At 43.8% G+C, this 20,528-nt stretch overlaps 1 protein-coding gene across 1 annotated transcript in view; it reads right to left on the bottom strand.

Moving 5' to 3' along the window:
• Positions 1 to 20,528, bottom strand: part of LOC139476036 (staphylococcal nuclease domain-containing protein 1-like) — a 55,352-nt gene that overhangs the window by 22,122 nt on the left and 12,702 nt on the right. The window contains exons 5-10 of the mRNA XM_071259277.1: positions 20,114 to 20,271; positions 6,318 to 6,409; positions 5,052 to 5,207; positions 3,785 to 3,891; positions 2,238 to 2,328; positions 278 to 369 (exon numbers count right to left, since the gene is read on the bottom strand). Of these exons, the coding sequence (XP_071115378.1) occupies positions 278 to 369; positions 2,238 to 2,328; positions 3,785 to 3,891; positions 5,052 to 5,207; positions 6,318 to 6,409; positions 20,114 to 20,271 (696 nt within the window). The remainder of the gene's footprint in view (positions 1 to 277; positions 370 to 2,237; positions 2,329 to 3,784; positions 3,892 to 5,051; positions 5,208 to 6,317; positions 6,410 to 20,113; positions 20,272 to 20,528) is intronic.

Below are 20,528 nucleotides of genomic sequence, written 5' to 3'. Positions count from 1 at the left end.
ACAGGAGTGAGTGCTGATTGGATGTGATTGAATGTCGGAAATCTTTCTGACATTTCAATGCGTATGAATATTTGTGTGATGAGTATCTTGTTTTGATACATTACAGTGTTACTAGTTTCTGGATAAGTGTGGTACATAAATGTACAATATAATATAGTTAAGGCATCACATAATGTTACCTCCCCAGTGATAGACTGTAATGCAGATGTGTTCTGTGTTCTACAACTGGCACATGACCACAAACACACTTCAGAAAGGAGACATCTCTAATGAGTACCTTGGAGGGCGTATACTAGACAGGAACACCTTCTTCATGGTCGAGTCACCTATCTTCACCACAAGAGCATCTCCATTCACAACTTCAACCACCTGTAATACAATGAAATAGGAGTACAAGTACCGGAAATAAAATTACACATGTGAAATTTCAACCAAATATGATAACCCTAAGTGGTTCAGGGGAAATCTTTAATGAACACCCCTCGTACAACTGTTGGGGATTTTGTCCGAAACAGTACGCCCCACAACCATCCTCCCGAAGATGAGGCCAACACCAGATTCCTTAGCAATCTCTGAGGACAAGTCCAGGAAGAGACAATGCCTGTTCAGGCCATCTACAATGAGGAGCTGCAAACCCTGAACAGAGAAAAAGCTGCTACCATTCAGTCCTACAACACGTTGAAGAGTGGATTGTACTGTTGACAAAGAAAGACAAGACCTGCCCTACCAAGGTCCTTGACTCAGGTTGACCTGCCCGACACATGGAAGACAACAACAGATGCTCAGCGCTTCCTCTGCATTGTTGTCTGAACTTGACCAGAGACTGCAGAGACTGAAATATCAGCTATCAAATGGACAGAAAAGCCCCCTTGAATTCCTAGATGCTGCTGGTCACATCATTAAGCTTGATTGAGTGAAAGACAGGATCAATGGAGAGTGACAAGTTTTTATTGTGCTATTGTAATGAGTGAGACATTTAATCAATATTTATTATTTTCTGACGCAGTGATGTGCTATTTTAATGAGTGAGTTAATCTTGTTGCAAAGAAAAGTATAAATAAATTTTTTATCACTTATCAATGTTTTTTTCTCAGTCTCTCATAGTGGGAGAGTGCATTCATACTGAAGGTAATGGGAGCTCATTAGTGACAGCCACTGGTGCATAACATTGTTTTGATAAGACTGTAGGCAAAGTGCACTGTAGGCAATAGTAGACCCAACCTAATCATGGTAATAGTCTTGGTCACGGTTGATTGACGACAGGAGTCTTTTGCTGTTGATGGCTTCTTGTAGTTTCCTGATCTTGAAGTCTTTGAGGTTGGTGGCGAGAGTTGTGACTCTCTCCCACTGAATGCTGTGGCTTGGGTTGTCACAGATGTGGTCTGATAGAGCTGATTTAGAGTCATCTTTGGAGACTGAGCTTTGATGTTCTTTTATTCGGGTTTTGAGGGGTCTAGATGTTTCTCCAATGTAAGATTGCACGGAATGTGGTACACTGCTCCTGATGGTTCTGGCTTGTGGCTGGATGGTGGTTTCCCTGTGGCTTTTATTGTGTTCTGAATGGTATGACTTCTCTTGAAAACTCCACCAATGTCGGCCTGTTTCTTAAGAGTCTCTGGATTTTGTGGCTAACTGTTCCAAAGTAGGGGAGGCTGATCGCAAAGGGTGCAGACTGTTGACAGGGGGCTTTCTGAGATTTCTTGGGGATGAAATCTGTTGTACTATCGTCTGTTGTACTAGTTGCTCCGGGTACAGGTTATACGGTGTAAATACTTTATTGAGGTGGCATGGTTCAGTAGGTAGATGTTGCCTCATGGAACAGATGTTGTGAGCTTGTCTTGCTAGGGTGGAAACAATTCCTTTCTTTACTTGAGGTCGATGGTTGGAGGCATAGTGTACATGTATTGATCTCTGTGGGTGTGCAGGAGACAAATGGTGCATCTCCAATCATGGATCTATGACGTCACATGTGATGCGTTCATGAGCGTCAGTTTACACAACATAACAGTATGTTCATTTGTGAGTCTAACCAATCTAATAACTCTTGAATATGAGTAAGTCTTCATATTTTAACTAACATGTATGGTATACTTTCTTTTGTTGGTGAGTATATATGTACAAGCACTAGATACACAATGAAATGTATGTACAAGCACCCTGTGTGTAATGAAATGTACATACTAACAGCGAAAATAGAGTACAGTCTACACTGCAAATGTTTCATTGTGTGAGCTAACCTTGCCACTAAAAGTCTTGTCCTTGACGTCAATGCTTTGCCCTGATGGCTTGTAGTCCTTCCAGATCCTAGAGCGCTTGTCTTTGGCTACCCTGCATATAAAGGCAAAACTCATTTCTTGCTACAATGTACTCCCACATATAAAACTAGAAAGTGTTTTTACTCGTAAAAACATATGTCTCCCCCCACTCCCCTAACCCCCATTCATTCGTTTACTTCACGTTAAACCCCATCTCTTCATTCCCACCCTCCATTACTAAATAACAGAGACAAAAATAGAACTCCTAGAAATTTCAAACAACTAATGGGCACCACTTCAGGACTTGGTTAATATGTTACAACTTCATGAAATAATATTGAACAGTTTTTGAGTTATGGTCCGGAAACAAAGCTTACCCCCATTCAGAGTCTATGTTCAAGTTATCTCCATGGAAACGAGAAAAAATAAAAATGTCAAAAATCTCTAAATAGCAAAAGGCACCACTTCAGTGCTGGGTTAATGTGTATACAAAGTTTCGCGAAAAAATATTAAACGGTTTCTGAGTTATGGTCAGGAAACAAAGCTTACCCCCATTCAGAGCCTATGTTCAACTTATCTCCATGGAAACGAGAAAAAATAAAAATGTCAAAAATCTCTAAATAGCAAAAGGCACCACTTCAGTGCTGGGTTAATGTGTATACAAAGTTTCGCGAAAAAATATTACACGGTTTCTGAGTTATGGTCCGGAAACGGTGGGAACGCCGACGCCGACGCCGACGCCGACGGGAACCGTGCCAAAAACAATATGTCTCCCTCCATTCTGGGGGAGACATAATACAGCTGTATATAACTTGGTAAGTCACACAATATACAGCTGTCACTAGGTAGGTCACATAATATATAGCTGTAACTAGGTAAGTCACACAATATACAGATGTATACAACTAGGTAACACAATATACAGCTGTAACTAGGTAAGTCACACAATATACAGCTGTAACTAGGTAAGTCACACAATATACAGCTGTAACTAGGTAAGTCATACAATATACAGCTGTAACAAGGTAAGTCATACAATGTACAGCTGTAACTAGGTAAGTCACACAATATACAGCTGTAACTAGGTAAGTCACACGATGTACAGCTGTAACTAGGTAAGTCACACAATATACAGCAGTAACAAGTAAGTCACACAATATACAGCTGTAACTAGGTAAGTCGCACAATATACAGCTGTAACTAGGTAAGTCATACAATATACAGCTGTAACTAGGTAAGTCATACAATCTGCTGTACACATTTCCACTCTATTGACAACTCTTCCACTCGGTTTGAGGTGAAATGTCGCGTCCAAGATTATTGCACTTATATAGCCATATGTGCGTTCGTGCCTGCCTGCCTGCGTGCTTGCATGCGTGCAAGAGGATTGAACTCTCTGCTCTCCGGGCGGACACTCTACCACGAGACCACAGAGGTGGTCATATCTGGTTTGAGAAACACGTACTCAAGGTAGAGTACTCATTACTCATAATGTACTCATTATAGATTTGTGATGAAGCTACACTTACTTTTCGGCACTTCGGAGCTTGTCTGCCCCTTGTGACACTACTCCCATGCTCCAGTCGACACAGCGAGCAAAACCCTCCTTCAGCAACAGCTCAGCAATGTTGCCATTCTGTGGACAAACAAATGTGTCATCAGGGCTCGATTTAATGAACTTCATTTAACTTGCACCGAAGTTGCGTCAGACAAAATAATGTTGCACTCTTGTCCCATATATTTATCAAAGAAGAAATATAGATGCATAAACTGAAAAAGTACATCTCTGATTTCTGATGATTGTCATGATTTTACATAAATATTGCTGTGCACATATAGGATGTGCACATAATCTTGAAATGCCCAGTTTGATGACGTCAAGCCCAACAAATAACATATACCACAGGAATTATGGTGTAGTATGGTACATAAAGCTTGGAGGTATTCCCCGTGTTCAAACATCGTTGTGTGGAAAAGAAAGGGTTAGTCGCCACAAGTTTGATTTCTTTAAACATGCACTTGGTGCATGTAGAAACAAGAAAACAGTGTTATCACTATTCTCTGCCATGGGGCACATTAGAATTTTGTTTGTTCATATAGTAGTGAATATAAACAATAACAAGAAAAAAAGTGAGCGTGGCTCACTAATACCCCTGACCCGCCTAGTGTGTCAGTAGTTTCAAATTAAATAGCGAGGATAGGGTTAAGGTTTAAAAAATTCATAAAAAAATGGAAAATTAATAAAAACAATTTTTTTTTCTTTTGACTGCACCCCTCCATATGACACAGATTATATGTACTAAGTTTGAGATGAATCCACTGAATAGTTTAAGAGAAATCGTGTGGACAAAGTTTTCGGACGGACGTTAGGGTTTGAAAAATTCATTAAAAAATGGAAATTTAATAAAAACAATTTTTTTCTTTTGACTGCACCCCTCCATATTACACAGATTTAATGTACTTAGTTTGAGATGAATCCACTGAATAGTTAAAGAGAAATCGTGCGGACAAAGTTTTCGGACGGACGTTAGGGTTTGAAAAATTCATTAAAAAAATGGTAAATTAATAAAAACAATTTTTTTCTTTTGACTGCATCCCTCCATATGATACAGATTATATGTACTAAGTTTGAGATGAATCCAAATGAATAGTTTAAGTGAAATCACGTGGACAAAGTTTTCGGAGGACGTTAGGGTTAGGGTTAGGGTTAGGTTAGGTTAGGGTTAGGGTTAGGGTTAGGGTTAGGAATCAGAGGCCTGAAACTCTGTAAAATAGAGAAAGTTTGGTTGAACATACTGGATGAATAACAGTGCCGAGCAGGTTCATATTGGACACTCCCTCAAGAATAATATGCACATCTCGCTGGAGCAGACGGCACTCTGTGAAAAATTTGGCCTCCTCTGCATACACTTCTGCCACCTGCTTCCCATCCTCCTGTCTGAACATGGGGCACTGAAACAGTCATCAGGTACATGCAAAACCTTTTCAACAAATGAACCAAACAGAATTTTCATTCTATTTAACCAGTTATTTATGACTAACTATCTTTTATATTTGATGTATTGAATGGTTCTGAGATTGTGCCTTATGTAAAGAGCTCACCTTGATGCCAGACAGCATGACACTGCAGATCTAATGACTAGGGCTCACCTTGATGCCAGACAGGATGACACTGCAGTTCTAATGACTAGGGCTCACCTTCATGCCAGACAGCATCACACTGCAGATCTAATGACTAGGGCTCACCTTGATGCCAGACAGCATGACACTGCAGATCTAATGACTGAGGCTCACCTTCATGCCAGACAGCATGACACTGCAGTTCTAATGACTAGGGCTCACCTTGATGGCAGAGAGCATGACACTGCAGATCTAATGACTAGGGCTCACCTTCATGCCAGACAGCATGACACTGCAGATCTAATGACTAGGGCTCACCTTGATGCCAGACAGCATGACACTGCAGTTCTAATGACTAGGGCTCACCTTGATGCCAGACAGCATGCCACTGCAGATCTAATGACTAGGGCTCACCTTCATGCCAGACAGCATCACACTGCAGATCTAATGACTAGGGCTCACCTTGATGCCAGACAGCATGACACTGCAGATCTAATGACGAGGGCTCACGTTCATGCCAGACAGCATGACACTGCAGTTCTAATGACTAGGGCTCACCTTGATGCCAGACAGCATGACACTGCAGATCTAATGACTAGGGCTCACCTTGATGCCAGACAGCATGACACTGCAGATCTAATGACTAGGGCTCACCTTCATGCCAGACAGCATGACACTGCAGATCTAATGACTAGGGCTCACCTTGATGCCAGACAGCATGCCACTGCAGATCTAATGACTAGGGCTCACCTTGATGCCAGACAGCATGCCACTGCAGATCTAATGACTAGGGCTCACCTTGATGCCAGACAGCATGACACTGCAGATCTAATGACTAGGGCTCACCTTCATGCCAGACAGCATGCCACTGCAGATCTAATGACTAGGGCTCACCTTGATGCCAGACAGCATGACACTGCAGATCTAATGACTAGGGCTCACCTTGATGCCAGACAGCATGACAGTGACATAGTGGAAGCTTGGAAGGAGGAAGGCTCTGACCGTGCAACCATCTCGTACATGCTCAATGACAGCTGCAATAAGAACAAATCTCACTTGCATGCAGATGCAATATGTATCAATCAGCAGTGATCAGTTTGAATTTGAGATTAAGTAAATGTTTAACCCTTAGACTGGCGACAATAGTTGTGCTGGCCTACTGAGTTACAACAATTCCTGCACAGGAAACTGGGAAATCGCAAGCCCATATTCAGCAGAGTCGATTTACCATTGTTTTAGAAGTAAGAACTAAGGACATATTCTGATTAACTGAATCACATGCTTTACACTGATACCAAATTATCTAAATTTGATCGCAGATTAAAAACTACCATACAAAAGTATGGCTCATTGAAAATGCCAGCAGGTGTTTGCACAGGTCATATTCAAAGCATAATGCAGAGATGCCAACCCTTATTGAAGCTCTGGAGTATTCAGTGGTGTAATGAAGCGTAATTTCATTTACCACAATGCAGGTTTTCACTTCAACCTGTTTGCTAGGCCTAGACATAAGACTTACTTACAAAAGCATGTGTTGCAAGCTAAGGGGCAAGCCACAGCAAACCCTGTTATTTTAGCAATGCAAAAAAAACAGGGCGTCGGGAAAACTTCCATTCACCCGGTAAACTGCATTCTTGCCGAAACATGTGGTCCAAGCTCCACACATTCATGAAATTCATCATGTGACACTACATTATTAACTTTTATTGCGGAAAGACAATGTGGTGTTTCGAGTTCCAAAGAAATATCGGTGTACATACAATTAGTATCGGGGCATTAACAATTTGATCTATGTGATATTTTGTGGACGTAAATATATCGTGACAAATATGTCAAAAATTGTAATTTGGGGTGGACAAGCGTAATAAATAATCATAATGCCAAAAATGTAATGGTTAGCATCTCTGCATAATGGTGGTGATGTGTCCGTATATAAAAATACAGAAAATATGATCAACCACAACAATATACTGAACTATGCATATATCATGTCAAAACCTGGATTTGGAGAGAAGTTGTCATTAATATTTAACCATATATTTATCGTTGGAATTCTCATTCAAATAATTGCTTATGCCCCACCTGGAAAATGACTCATACTTCCATCAGGAACAAATTTAGTAAAATCTAAATATTTTTTACATTTGTATACTTATCCTGCATTACTCCGTATTACTCCGTATTGCATTTACTGCTGTCTTTGACAGAGTGACGAACTGTGTGAGATCCAGCTGCTGAAGAAAGTTGTCCCAACCAGCTCAGGAGGCAGCGCCCTCTCACAGTCGGCACGTGACCCGGAAGTCATGACGTCACACAAAAACACATAACTGCTTTAAACATAACATCTGAAACTTCGTGGGGAGGTAGCGTAGCGAAAGGGAGGGCACTTAGACTTCGTAATGCAGGATAAGTATACAAATGTAAAAAATATTTAGATTTTACTAAATTTTTTAACTTATCCTGCATTACTCCGTATTGCATCTTTATCAGACGGCATGGCCGGTGGGCATACCTGCAGATGTGAACCATATTAAACCCTTGTCTAGGTCCGATGAATCCGCACCGCATACAAGTGATGACCGGAACATCTACGACCATTCCTGTCTTCAGGAAACAAGAGTCGATGCAAAAACGAAACGCCCGAATAGGTAACCGAAATACAATGAGGCGTGTTGCCAAAATATATAACTTACCGAAGAGCGAAAGCGAAACGCAGTAGAGCCCTCTAATCTGAGGCGATAAACACCAGAGAGTTCGACGGGCCCCGCTCGGGGAATCGAAGAATCAGCGGCGTCGGCGGCAAAATTTACGACCAATCCCAAGAGCGAATGCGAAACGCAGGAGAGCCCTCTAGGCTGGAGGCAAGGAACACCGGTGAGGTCGACGGGCACCGCTCAGGTATCAGAGAAGCGTTGGCGTCGGCGCCGGTGTCCACATCTACTACCATTCCTGTCGTCAGGAAACGAGAGTTGATGCAAAAAGTAAAACCCGGATAGGTGACAGCAATAGAATGAGTCGGGTAACCCAAAACTAAAACTGACCTAAGAGCGAATGCGGAACGCAAGAGATCCGTCTCGTCTGGGGTGATAAACACCAGAGAGGTCGACGGGCCCCGCTCAGGGTATCGGAGAATCAGTGGCGTCGGAGATAGATGACCTGTTGGGCTACAACCAGGGACCAAAACTGTGAACGCCGGCGACAACTTTCAAGGCTACATCACGGAAGTAGTGGTTGGTGAAGGCGGTGTCCGATCGCCACGAACAGGCTTCCCTGAACGACTGGATGGAACAGTATACCGTGAAGAACCAGTGTAAATACGATCGCCCTGATCTCATTTTATTTCAGGTGATAGCCTTTGGGGGGAGGGTCCAATCCGGCGGCTCATAAGCTTTAAGGATGACCGTCCGGAGCCACAGGGAAAAGTATTCCGGCTGACCAATGACTGCGACGAAGGGGAGACCGGCAGAAAAAGGTGTTTCCTAGACTTGCGGCAGTCTTTAGATCGTAGAATAACCTTCAGTGCCCTTACTGGGCATAATGACGCTCATCCTCATCCTCGGCACCCACACTGGACGAGGGGGGAGGGGACAAGGAATGATCTATCAGGCTGTCCTGGGAGTTGAGTCTTTACGCTGACGTCCCAGTACGGTCCATGATGAACGGCGCCCTGGGTACCGCATTCGAACCGGGCACGGGAGACGTCGAGGGCGTGCTGTACATGGACTCGAGCGGCAGTAGTCAAAACCAGTAGAAATACCCGTCTTCTACTTAAGGTCGTAGAAGGAAGACGAGGGGAGTGGTTCGAAGGGCGTTGAAGACCACATTCAGATCCAACGCAGGCGGTCCGAACTTGGCCTTCAGGTCTTCAAGACTGAACGAGCGCAGCCAGGCCCGTAGGTCGGGAATTTTCGTCTTTCTCCGATCGTCCGAGATGGCCAGAACGGAGTAGATGGCGACCAGGTGTGTGGGGGTGGTAAGCCCTTCAACCGACGGGTGCTACGCAAGTACAGAAGGAACTGATCCAGGATCTGCGGTGACGCTGTCATCGGATCCTGGTGTTTGTCAGAACAAAATGCCTGGAACAAGCATCATTTATCAGCATACAGTCCCCCTGTAGATGGACGGTGGGCTGAAGCAATAGCCTTGGTCGCTATAGCCGAATAGCCCTTGGCTTTCTGCAGGTGTGTCAGGCGTGCAGACGATAACATGCGGGTATGAGGGTGTGGCAACAGACCGTGTGGATGGAGCAGAAGGTTGGACCACACCGGAAGTTCCAGGGGTTGTCTCTGGGTATGTTTCGGAGGTCGATAACCCAACTTCTGGCTGACCAATAAGGCGAGACCAAAGTCAATGGCAGGGGTCGAGTGGCCTGGATCTCTGAAGAACCATGGGAGGGAGGACCGGAGTCGGAAAAGCGTACACGCGTAATCCTTCTCAGGAACGATGGAAGGCTTCGACTGCCACAGCGGTCGTATCCGGCACAGGTGGAATGGAAGACGACAGCTGGCCACATTCAGATATGAGGCAAACAGATCTAGGGTTGGGGTGTCGACCGTTTGACATATTCTGGCCCGAGGCGCCGGAGAGCGTGAGGCGTCGGAGAGCTTGAGGCGCCTGGAACGCCGAAGATGGTGATTCTCGGGGGCGCCGGTCGAGTTTGTAGCGCCGGGAGAGGGGCGAGTACTCTGGGTCCGCAAACACCACACTACGGTGACGTCGTCAGTGGACACGATCAACAGGGCGTGACCGAGAGAGCACTGTCAGCAAGCGACGTCCTGGATAAGCCTTTATCTCGAGGCTGTTGCTGTGCCAATGGTGTTGATCTCTGGATCACAGGTGGTCACAATGTGGGCTGGTGTGGGCCACTAGCCACTGACAAGGTGGCAGGGGAGGTAGTCAGCAACAGGGGTCTGCGATTGCGTACCGTCGGTACGATTCGGAAAAAGGTGTGATAGCCTGCGAGCCAACCTCAAGTAGACGAAGTAAACCAGCTTCACAATCGACCGCCGGGGCATCGACGTAACCGGGTAGTAGGAAGTCGAGGCAATATGGCCATTGCACGAAGTAATGAGATCGTTTTCATCCCTGAAGCGGCGTATAAGTACTCCTGTTCTTATATCGAGGTGACGATGGAGGACGACAACACGATACGAGGCAGGTATGCAACAGGGGTCAGTGGGACGGCCGAGGGACTTTAAGTATCAAATCGACACTGTGTCCGGTAGTCAAGGCGGAAGATAGGAAGGTGTCGTAGTCGAAAAGATCAAACCGGACGAAGGAAGGCGATCTTTTCCATCCCTTGAACGCCTATAGGCGCTATCGTTCTTACAGCGAAGGGTTGATGAAACAAGGTTCCTCGTGACAGCCGTGTTGGTAGAGGAGGTCTATTGTTTCCAACATCCGTACATGGATGGACTGCGACAGGCGCCTGGTTGAGTGGTAGCACCAAGCCTACAGTTAGACATGGAAACCAATCTGTAGAAATACATGGCACCCCTTGCCATGGTAAGTTGACCTAATTCCGGTCGGAGTTGTTGACAGTCCGAGTACTTGACACGTGACATGTAAATCACACTGCGCAGTAGCCGAGAAAACCGCCTTGGAGTCGGAACTGAGGTGCAAACTCCACACACAGACAATCCTCAATGAACTGCGTGAGAGGCGATCAAGTGGTGTACCCGAGTTTTGCGATAAAACACGGAACCCCATGGGCGTCGTGGAAAACCCGGTGAGCGCCGAGGAAGAGTCTCTTTCAGGAGCGCTGGCGCTAGGGTAGGGTAGAACAGCGTTGGTGTCGGCGATGTCGACGAAGTAAACTCTTTGTAAGTGGATGTCGTCGTCGAATCTGATACAGACGCTGTTCACATGACGCTCTGTTTCGATGGAAACCCGCAGGTCATCTCTCCGGAATCATAGCGCTTTAAACGACGGGATTATGGATAACGTCTCAGTGGGCAAGTTGAATCAGACCAACTGTCTATTGGTTGAAAAGATTCCACCCAGGAAGTAGAACGATAGTCACGATCCCGAAGACCGACGGGAGAGTAGCGACAGGAGCGGCGACAGTTGTTTCACCATGCTTCTCCGTGTGACGAGTTATGAGACGGCAGCAAGAGAAGAGGGCAGCAAGAGAAGAGGGCAGTGGCGTCGGGGAGGCGATTGCCGATGGTGCCCCTTAAGCCGCAGTAGAAGATCGGATAGTCGGCTCGTTGATCTGAGCTTGATAAAGCTTGTTGATCTGGGCGCCGGAGGTCATCTTAGGCGCCGGATACATCATAGGCGCTTCTTCCGTAACTCTTGAGGCGCCGGAGTAGTCAGAGGCGCCAGAGACATTAGAGGCGTCGAAGATCATGAGATCAAAGACCTTAGAGACGCCGGGAGCGCCGAAGACATCAGAGGATGCGGAGGCGCCGGAGCGCGGAGACATCAGAGGCGCCGGGAATTCACGAGGCGCCGAGACATCAGAGGCGCCGGGAGCGCACGAGGCGCCGGGAGCGCACGAGGCGCCGAGACATCAGAGGCGCCGGGAGCGCACGAGGCGCCGGGACATCAGAGGCGCCGGAGGCGCCGAGACATCGGAGGCGCCGGGAGCGCACGAGGCGCCGAGACATCAGAGGCGCTGGGAGCGCCGGGAGCGCACGAGGCGCCGAGACATCTGAGGCGCCGGAGGCGCCGGGAGCGCCGGGACATCAGAGGCGCTGGAGGCGCCGAGACATCGGAGGCGCCGGGAGCGCACGAGACGCCGAGACATCAGAGGCGCCGGGAGCGCCGAGACATCGGAGGCGCCGGGAGCGCACGAGGCGCCGAGACATCAGAGGCGCCGGAGGCGCCGGGAGCGCCGGGAGCGCACGAGGCGCCGGGAGCGCCGGGACATCAGAGGCGCCGGGGGCGCCGGAGACATCAGCGTTGATGTGGTGGTGTTGGAGACCGTGAACGGTCGTATGTCGTGCCAGGGGAGGCAGACTCTACGTTGGGAGCGCTGGAGCCGCCGGTGGAGTAGGAGACCGTGAACGGTCGTATGTCGTGCCATGGGAGGCAGACTCTACGTTGGGAGCCGCCGTTGGTGCTGGGAGCACTGCGAAGCTCCGCTGAGCGCTGCTGCCGTCAACGTAGGTGGGGGTCGACGAGCACGTTGAGCGAGGTGTGTCCTGGATACTCGCATGAGCTGAAGGATCACAGCGACGAATGACTGCAACATCGGCACTGCCTTGTGAAAGTACAGGGCGTCGTACAATCACAGCAGAAAGGGGCGGCCCCGACCAGATTTGTTCCCGCGGCAACAAGTGCAGCGAGGCAGAAAATCTGGAATTTAAGCAAAACATAACTATGTGGCAAAGCCACAAAGTGCGGGAAGCATAATGTGATTCAGAAACTTTGTATTTCAATGAAGTTTATGAGATCAAACAATGACGCTAAAAGGTAGCGAAAAAGCATAGCTTTAAGCAAACACATAACCATGTGGCCAATCACAAAGTATGGGAAGCATAATGTGATTCAGAAACTTTGTATTTCAATGAAGTTTATGAGATCAAACAATGACGCTAAAAGGTAGCGAAAAAGCATAGCTTTAAGCAAACACATAACCATGTGCAAACACGTAACCATGTGGCAAAACCACAGAGTACGGGAGACATAATGTAACTCAAAAACTTCGTATTATATTGAAGTTTATGAGAAGAAACAATTACGCTGAGAGGTAGCGAAAAGGCAAGGCTTTAAGCACACCAAAACAACATACATAAATGTAATGTATTACCCAAGCCAAAGAGAGAATTCAAAACGCAGAACACGACATTACGTGGCCACGTGGTGAATGGCCAAAATGGCGGGAAAGAAAACAAAATGGCGGGAACAACATTGCGCCCGTAAATTACTGTGACGTGAGCCACAGACGAGCGATAAACGTTACAATTTACGAATGGGAAGACCCTAAGGTCACGGCCCATAACAGGTAACAATGTAGCAGCATATAATGAATGTAGAAACACGCAAAATATAAAAAACAAATAATAAGCTTTAATTTCCACAAGGGATACACAGTACGTCCGTCCGTGGAGGTGACAAAGCAGTTATGTGTTTTTGTGTGACGTCATGACTTCCGGGTCACGTGCCGACTGTGAGAGGGCGCTGCCTCCTGAGCTGGTTGGGACAACTTTCTTCAGCAGCTGGATCTCACACAGTTCGTCACTCTGTCAAAGACAGCAGTAAATGCAATACGGAGTAATACGGAGTAATGCAGGATAAGTTAAAAAATTAAGTACATTGGTTCCTCCAGAATCGATCTATGAATCTGCATTTAAATTTTAAAAGATTTTATTAATTATAACAGCATACTCCTGGAATAACTACGAGGACAACCTGACGATTATTTCACAAATTCCAAAAACTCTTTCACCAGTGCTGCCTTATTGAAAGGAGAATATCTTAGTAAAACCTAAATATGTTTTACATTTGTATACTTATCCTGCATTACTCCTTAATGCATTCACTGCTTAGCTTACGACAAAAGAGACAGCGCCTAGCAATAGTTCTGGGTGAAAAAATAAAAAGCTGCTTCCATCTCAAGTCTGCTTTTTGTAGGACCATCGCCGCTGTCATGTGACTGGAAGTGACGTCACATCAAATAATATTCCTGCTGGTCGCCCGAACTTATCACAAGGGTTTCTGAAGCTGTTAGTGGAGAGGCAGGTCTGCCAAGGATGGACCCTTAGACGAAGAAATGCTACATAAGTATACAAATGTGAAAAAATATTAAGATTTTACTAACTGTTTTACTTATCTTGCATTACTCCTTAATGCATCTGTATCAGACGTTACGGCACTGGGCATGCCCACCCTGGTAAGTAGAACAGGAGGCCGAAAAGCATACGCTTTTAGCCCCTAGCTTCAGATGTGAAAAACCTCAATAAACAAAACCCTTTGAGGTGAGGTGAAATGGGGTTTAACGTCGCGTCCAAGATTATTGCACTTATATAGCGACGTGCATGCACATGTATGTGTGTGTGTGTAGCTGCTTGTACTAGTCCAGACTGATGCCGATTTATAGTGCTAGCTCACTGAGATACCATGCCGCAGTTTAACATGAATACCCCACTCAGACACAGTATACTGACTCCGAGCCAACCAGTCCTTGTTTTAGCCCCTTAATGCTGAGCGCCAGACAGGGTAACAACAAGTACCACCTTTTAACGTCTTTTGGTATGACGCGGGCGGGGATCGAACCCTGGACCTTCCGCTGTACGGGCGGACGCTCTACTATTAGACCACTGAGGCGGTCCAAAACCCTTTGAAAGACAAAAACCTGTCAAATGACTCTAAGGCGGACAAAAGCATAAAAACGGTTGGGTTGGTTCAATCATATTCACAGACAGAACATAAGAATTGAGGATAAATCTGTGTACACAACTTGAAAAATTCCTCTCACCAGGCGTGTTGTAGACAGTACTGCATGGGGGAGGGAAAACTGGCTCTGGACAGGATGAGTTCATTATTTGCGTCAGGGTTTGGTTACCTGCTGGCTATTACCAGAGGGCCAAAATTGTGAATGCCTTCGACGTCTTCGAATGCCACATGGTGAAGACAGCAGCTGGGGCGAAATGTGTGTTGACCATCCTTCCTTGCAGTGTAGAGCCATGGTAGACGCTACCGCTCTCATCTCGTAAGGGTTGTTTGGTCTTGGTGGATCAAGGTTACCGGCCTCAAAAGCCTGTAGGATGATCGCACATAACCATAGCGATATCCACTAGTTGTCTTTTGATTGCACAGGCACCACACCACAGTGCTGGTGTCGGTGGATATTGTGAGTTGCACGGCAATCAACCTGGTACAATGACCCTGCACTGCTCCTCTTAGGTTAGCTGACCTAATTCTGGTGTTTACAGTGAGGGCTCTTGACCCGTGATATTTAAATCACCCTGTGCAATAACCTAGAAACCTGCAATGTGCCAGAGTGAGCGAGTCAGTATGATTTTACACCGCTTTTAGTAATATTCTAGCGATATCACGGTGGGGGACACCAGATATCGGCTTCACACATTGTACCCATGTCAGATATTAAACCCCGGGTCTTCAGTATAACGAGCTAATGCTTTAACCCCAAGGCTGCCGCCCGCAATATGCTGGAAGCGAGGTATGAGCTCCACACAAATCACTGTCCATAACAAGCTCCTTTGTTACACTCTCGATAACATTGCTGCCTCCATTGTGGGCGCAGCCATTTCAAGTCTTGAAAATTTCTAATGTAATGTTTATACTTTTGCTTATGTCTTTGGGAATGCCATCATAGTTAATTTTGAAAAGGTTTACAACTGACCACATTTCCCAGACGAATTTACCTTTTTGTTTGTTTGATCAGATTGGTTTGAGATTGCAGACTAATGGAAAAATCAACCGAATTCTCACTTACATTCCTACTATTCCAATTACATGATAGTTGTAATAAAACAGAAATTCAAACTGACTAACAAAGAAAATATTTTGGAGCATTCAGCGTCACGGCAGGCATCATTTGTTCGTGAACATAACGGTCAGTCGGCAAGTTCAACTCCAAGCATTGTTTTAGCCACCTATCACAGTGGGGAGGTTTCACTGGTGGCAGCAATAGTAAAGAGAGCTCAGTGAACGGGATGTTGCTGTGGGGAGCTTGAATCCATAATGAACTGTGTGTTAAACAGCCAAGTGGTGTATGCGAGTTCTATGTAGGACATGTGACTTGGCCGAAGCTGACGCAAATTGATCTCCCTGAAATTTGTGACTCTTGTCGCTGGCCTATGTGCGATGATCCCAACAGATGGATACCCTGTAGCATATGACAATTCAAATGTACAACCGATCTTGGAGGTGTGAATCTCTTCATTTTGGCACAGCTGCCTACCAGACGCTACATGACACAATTTAAAGAGAGTACCAACACCTCCATGGCATCGTTTAGCCAATGTTGAGCGTAAACCACTAAGCGGAAGATTTGTTGGGAAATTTTCCAGATCCCTCAGCTGCCGACAGTCCATAAGTGGTTTAGTCGAATGTCTTTGGTCTCAATCAGGTCTTCTTGTTAGGCCCCAAATAAGAAAAACCAAAGCAAAAGTGCATGCCTGACTTCGGGCTCAATAAGACAAACCTAACATATGTGATGTTAAGTATGGTCTGTATAGTTGTCGTCAGAGGGAACCTATACCCAGAAACACGTCTGAATAGCCACTTAACTTCTAAGGCACGAGAGGGAAAATTGTCTTCCAAACACTTGGGCGTCTTAGATGCTGATGAAAGTGACAAATTGGGTAATTTGTTCATGTAATGCCTAACCCATATTCCCAAGTGCTGGATCCGGTGGTCAGTATTCTCTATCGCAGATCAAACTCAAATCTGGTCTGATGCACCCTCAGAAGTCTTGAAACTGATGGGTGGCTTCTGGTTTGGTGCGAAGGCCTCACTCTCGATGAGTGTTTGGCTGTAAAGATGAAATGAGATGATGTCGTTTCTGTTGACGTGGAGGGTGTAAATGGGCTCACAAGCATCAGACCTGCTATAAAAATGTTTGTGAGTGACCGGTCTATAAATGGAGAAACTCAAAGCAGAGAGAGTGCAGTCCAAGAAACGCGGATAAGAAGATTTTTTTATCATGACAATTTGTACACCGCATGTGTTATGCAAAATTAGAAAATTAGAAGTTGTAGTTGAGATGGACTTGAGCTTGCCAATGAAAACACACATGGTATGATCGACAAAAAGTTCTAAAACAAGTTCTAAAAGCGTAAAATATTGAAATAGAAATCTACATGAAAACTCTATGTAACGCCAAGGGCTAGAGGTATCTAACTATACATAAGCATGTTAATACCTAGCCAAGAATTGCAAACAAATTTGACCACGTTGATAAGAGGTAAACAAATGAAATGCAAATTCAAAATGGCAGCCATATGATTTGATGTGACATCACTTCCGGGCACATGACAGCCGCGATGGTCCTACAAACAGCCGACTTGAGATGGAAGCAGCTTTTTATTTTTTTACCCAGAACCATGGCGAGGCGCTTTCTCTCTTGTCGTAAGGTAAGCAGTGAATGCATTAAGGATTAATGCAGGATAAGTACAAAATATCTAAATTATGATTGTTTTTGTGATCCGAAAATTGTATAATATTAAGGAGGAAGGGTTGTAGGTAAATCCATCTAGATTGTTGTCCCTTTGTTATTTGATTTGCTGGACATTTTTGGTGTTTTGATCTTCAAGCCCCGTCCTGTGAATTTCATGGGTCAAAATCTGTCAGTTTGAAACTTTACCTGTGACTGTTTTTTTCTTGACTTCTGCTAGTAAGTGAGAGACCAAAAGATAAAGTTTGAGTAACTTTGGTGTTGTAGATAACTGTTTTAAAGGGAATTTGATTTTATCATGGAATACATATTTTCATTTATGCAGACACTATATACCGAAATAGGTAAAGGGTCTCTGATTTATGGAATAACTTTATAAATGTTATGTCAAATTGTTCTAAAATCAAGCTATAAAATCTTTAAATGTATTATAAAGCAAAAATTCTTAAAATATCCCAAATTTAATGTGAAACTATTACTGAAAATAGCATGAATGTTAATTCAAAGCACATTTGTCACACCCACTTTTTTGTCACACACACCTGTGGAGAGTGATCATGCCAATCGACATTATCTACAGACGTATTGCGTGGTACACAATTATTGTAGTGACAACAAAATCATCAACATGTACATCACAGTTACATTAATCATATCCCTTTAAATTCATCTTCACATCAAATGGTAATCCTTATTGTAACGGGTTGGAGGTGGGGGATGAGGTCGTCAGGATGTTTTATGTCCCATCGCAACAGTCAGTTTCAAAGAGATATTGTTAAAACTGATTAAAAAGAAAACTATAACAAATAATAAAAAGTCAATTTAAATCTGTACTTGTTATTATTTATGGCAGTTACAATTTCAATACATACATGAACTAACTGCAAGTCATACTCTATTTTAACACTTGTCTGTTTTGACAGTAAGATAATTAATTTCTACAAAATCTAGCTTTTGTTTGCTTCATCTACTTGAATAAAATAATTACTACGCCCAAAGGCAGAGCCAATAATGCTGCACTGTAATTATTATAGAAACTGTCTGTGGAATCATTATAAATTTTCTAAAAACTTGCTGGGCCAAAAACTATAACTTTGTTGAGTCTGTTATTTCTGCAACTCATTTGGAATGAGATTATAATCATGGTGACATCACTTCCGGAAATACGGGTACATGTAGCAGAAGACGCCAAAAGTTAGAGCGAGAAGAATGCGATTAAATACCAAATATAAAATGTGACAGTAATTAGGATGGATGTAATCTACCCAATAACATGTCCAGGAAGGTATGAAAGTATTTTGGAATAAATATTTTTACTTTAGTGGATTTAAAAGCATGAAACAATCTCAGAATGAACTACCCACATTTTGATGACTCAAACGCCAGTAGATCGCAGGACTATTTGATCACTGGAGCTAACTATAACTGTTAAATTTTACGTTGAAACATTTAATTGATCTTATACCTACAATATACATAGTTTTTACACACAAGATGTGTATGAAATAAAAAATAATCATATCTAATCTTGAACAGCTATAAAAACTTCAAAACAATTTTGGGAACGTGGACATTTACGACTGAGCCGGACTATTACCGGTACACTTATATATCAACAACAGTTCAAATAAAAAGATACTCAGAAACTTGTGTGATGCATGTTTATACATGTATTCCCGTTTCCAGGTCAAGCTGATTTAATAATATGCCAATTATATTGTTAAAGTCACAATGCTATTTCATATTAGAGGTGATAACTGATATGTAGTGATTTAATCTGATCTCGCAATCGTTAGTTTCGTTTTTATCTCATCAAACTAAACTGAAAACCACCTTTGTAACACTCGTCGAATTAGAAGATCATGAACTTTCACCAATGTGTTTATATGAAACAATGTAAACTTGCTGATATTAAAACAGCAATACTTCATGCTGTGCTCGTGCCATGTTTTATTTTCGATAGGTCTGCTAGCATTACAACATGGCATTTGTATGTTTGACTATAAAAAATATTTAAACAAAACATTGGAAATAAGGATTTTATAAGTAGGTTATTGTTTCCTGCAGGTTTTACAACATTACTTGTAATAAGCCTAATATTCTGCTTTCAGCAAATGACATGATGACCTAAATATTTGTTTTTATTTTATCTAACGTATGCATAATAAATTTACTGAAATGGTTCATAATTTACCATCGCACTGTTGTTTGCCTGGATAGCACAAGCCGTAAATGCATTAAGGAGTAATGCAGGATAAGTGAAAAATCATATGACTGATGAAATCAGTCAGCAAAAATTTAATGATTTAAGAGGTTCCTAATTACGAAATGCATTCAACATTCAATCATGTAATTCGGATAAGAAAATTTACAAATTATATTCTTGCTTTGGTCTTAACCTCTGTATGTTTGAAAATGTCAGGATATTTTTTATATAATAATGTGTATTTTTCAGTCAGTAATAAATGTGCGAAATATATGTTCATTCATCCCAGGTTTAATAAAGACTGTTTGAAATCACCCACCCTCTTTACAGCATCATATGCTAAAATTAATCCAGCAGGCAGGGCTAAGAAGTGTGAGAACAATTCAGCAGGATAAAGATTCAGCAACAATCAACACTGGAAATCAATGTATTTCCATAACTGACCTTCAATTGGTTTGTTGTGATGCGAGTCTACAAAGTTACGTGGACTCTCCACCGTCCATTTAACATCTCTGATATTTTCACCAGCACCATCTGCCCATTTGCCCTTCCCAGCAGCCTTTGCAGCTTCTTCCAGTTGAATGAGACGCTGTTGAGCTGGGCTGGAAACCATTGAAACATGAATTATGGGTGAATTTTAGTAAAATCTAAATATTTTTTACATTGGGATACTTATCCTGCATTAATACCATAATGCTTCAACTGCTGTTCTTTTGACTAGGAAGACAGAGCTGTGAGAGGTCCTGGCTACAGAAATTGTTGTACCAAAGAGTTGTGTGGCTTACTTCCTCCCACAGCTACCACGTGACTGGAAGTGGCGATGTCACAACGAGATAGTGTTTCGACTAACTTCCGTCTG

The sequence above is a fragment of the Haliotis cracherodii genome, unplaced genomic scaffold, assembly GCF_022045235.1.
Source record: "Haliotis cracherodii isolate W230 unplaced genomic scaffold, xgHalCrac1.p SCAF_3, whole genome shotgun sequence".
Lineage (NCBI taxonomy): Eukaryota > Metazoa > Mollusca > Gastropoda > Lepetellida > Haliotidae > Haliotis > Haliotis cracherodii.
The sequence above is the reverse complement of the archived record's forward strand: the minus strand, read 5'-3'. Positions and strand labels throughout refer to the sequence as shown.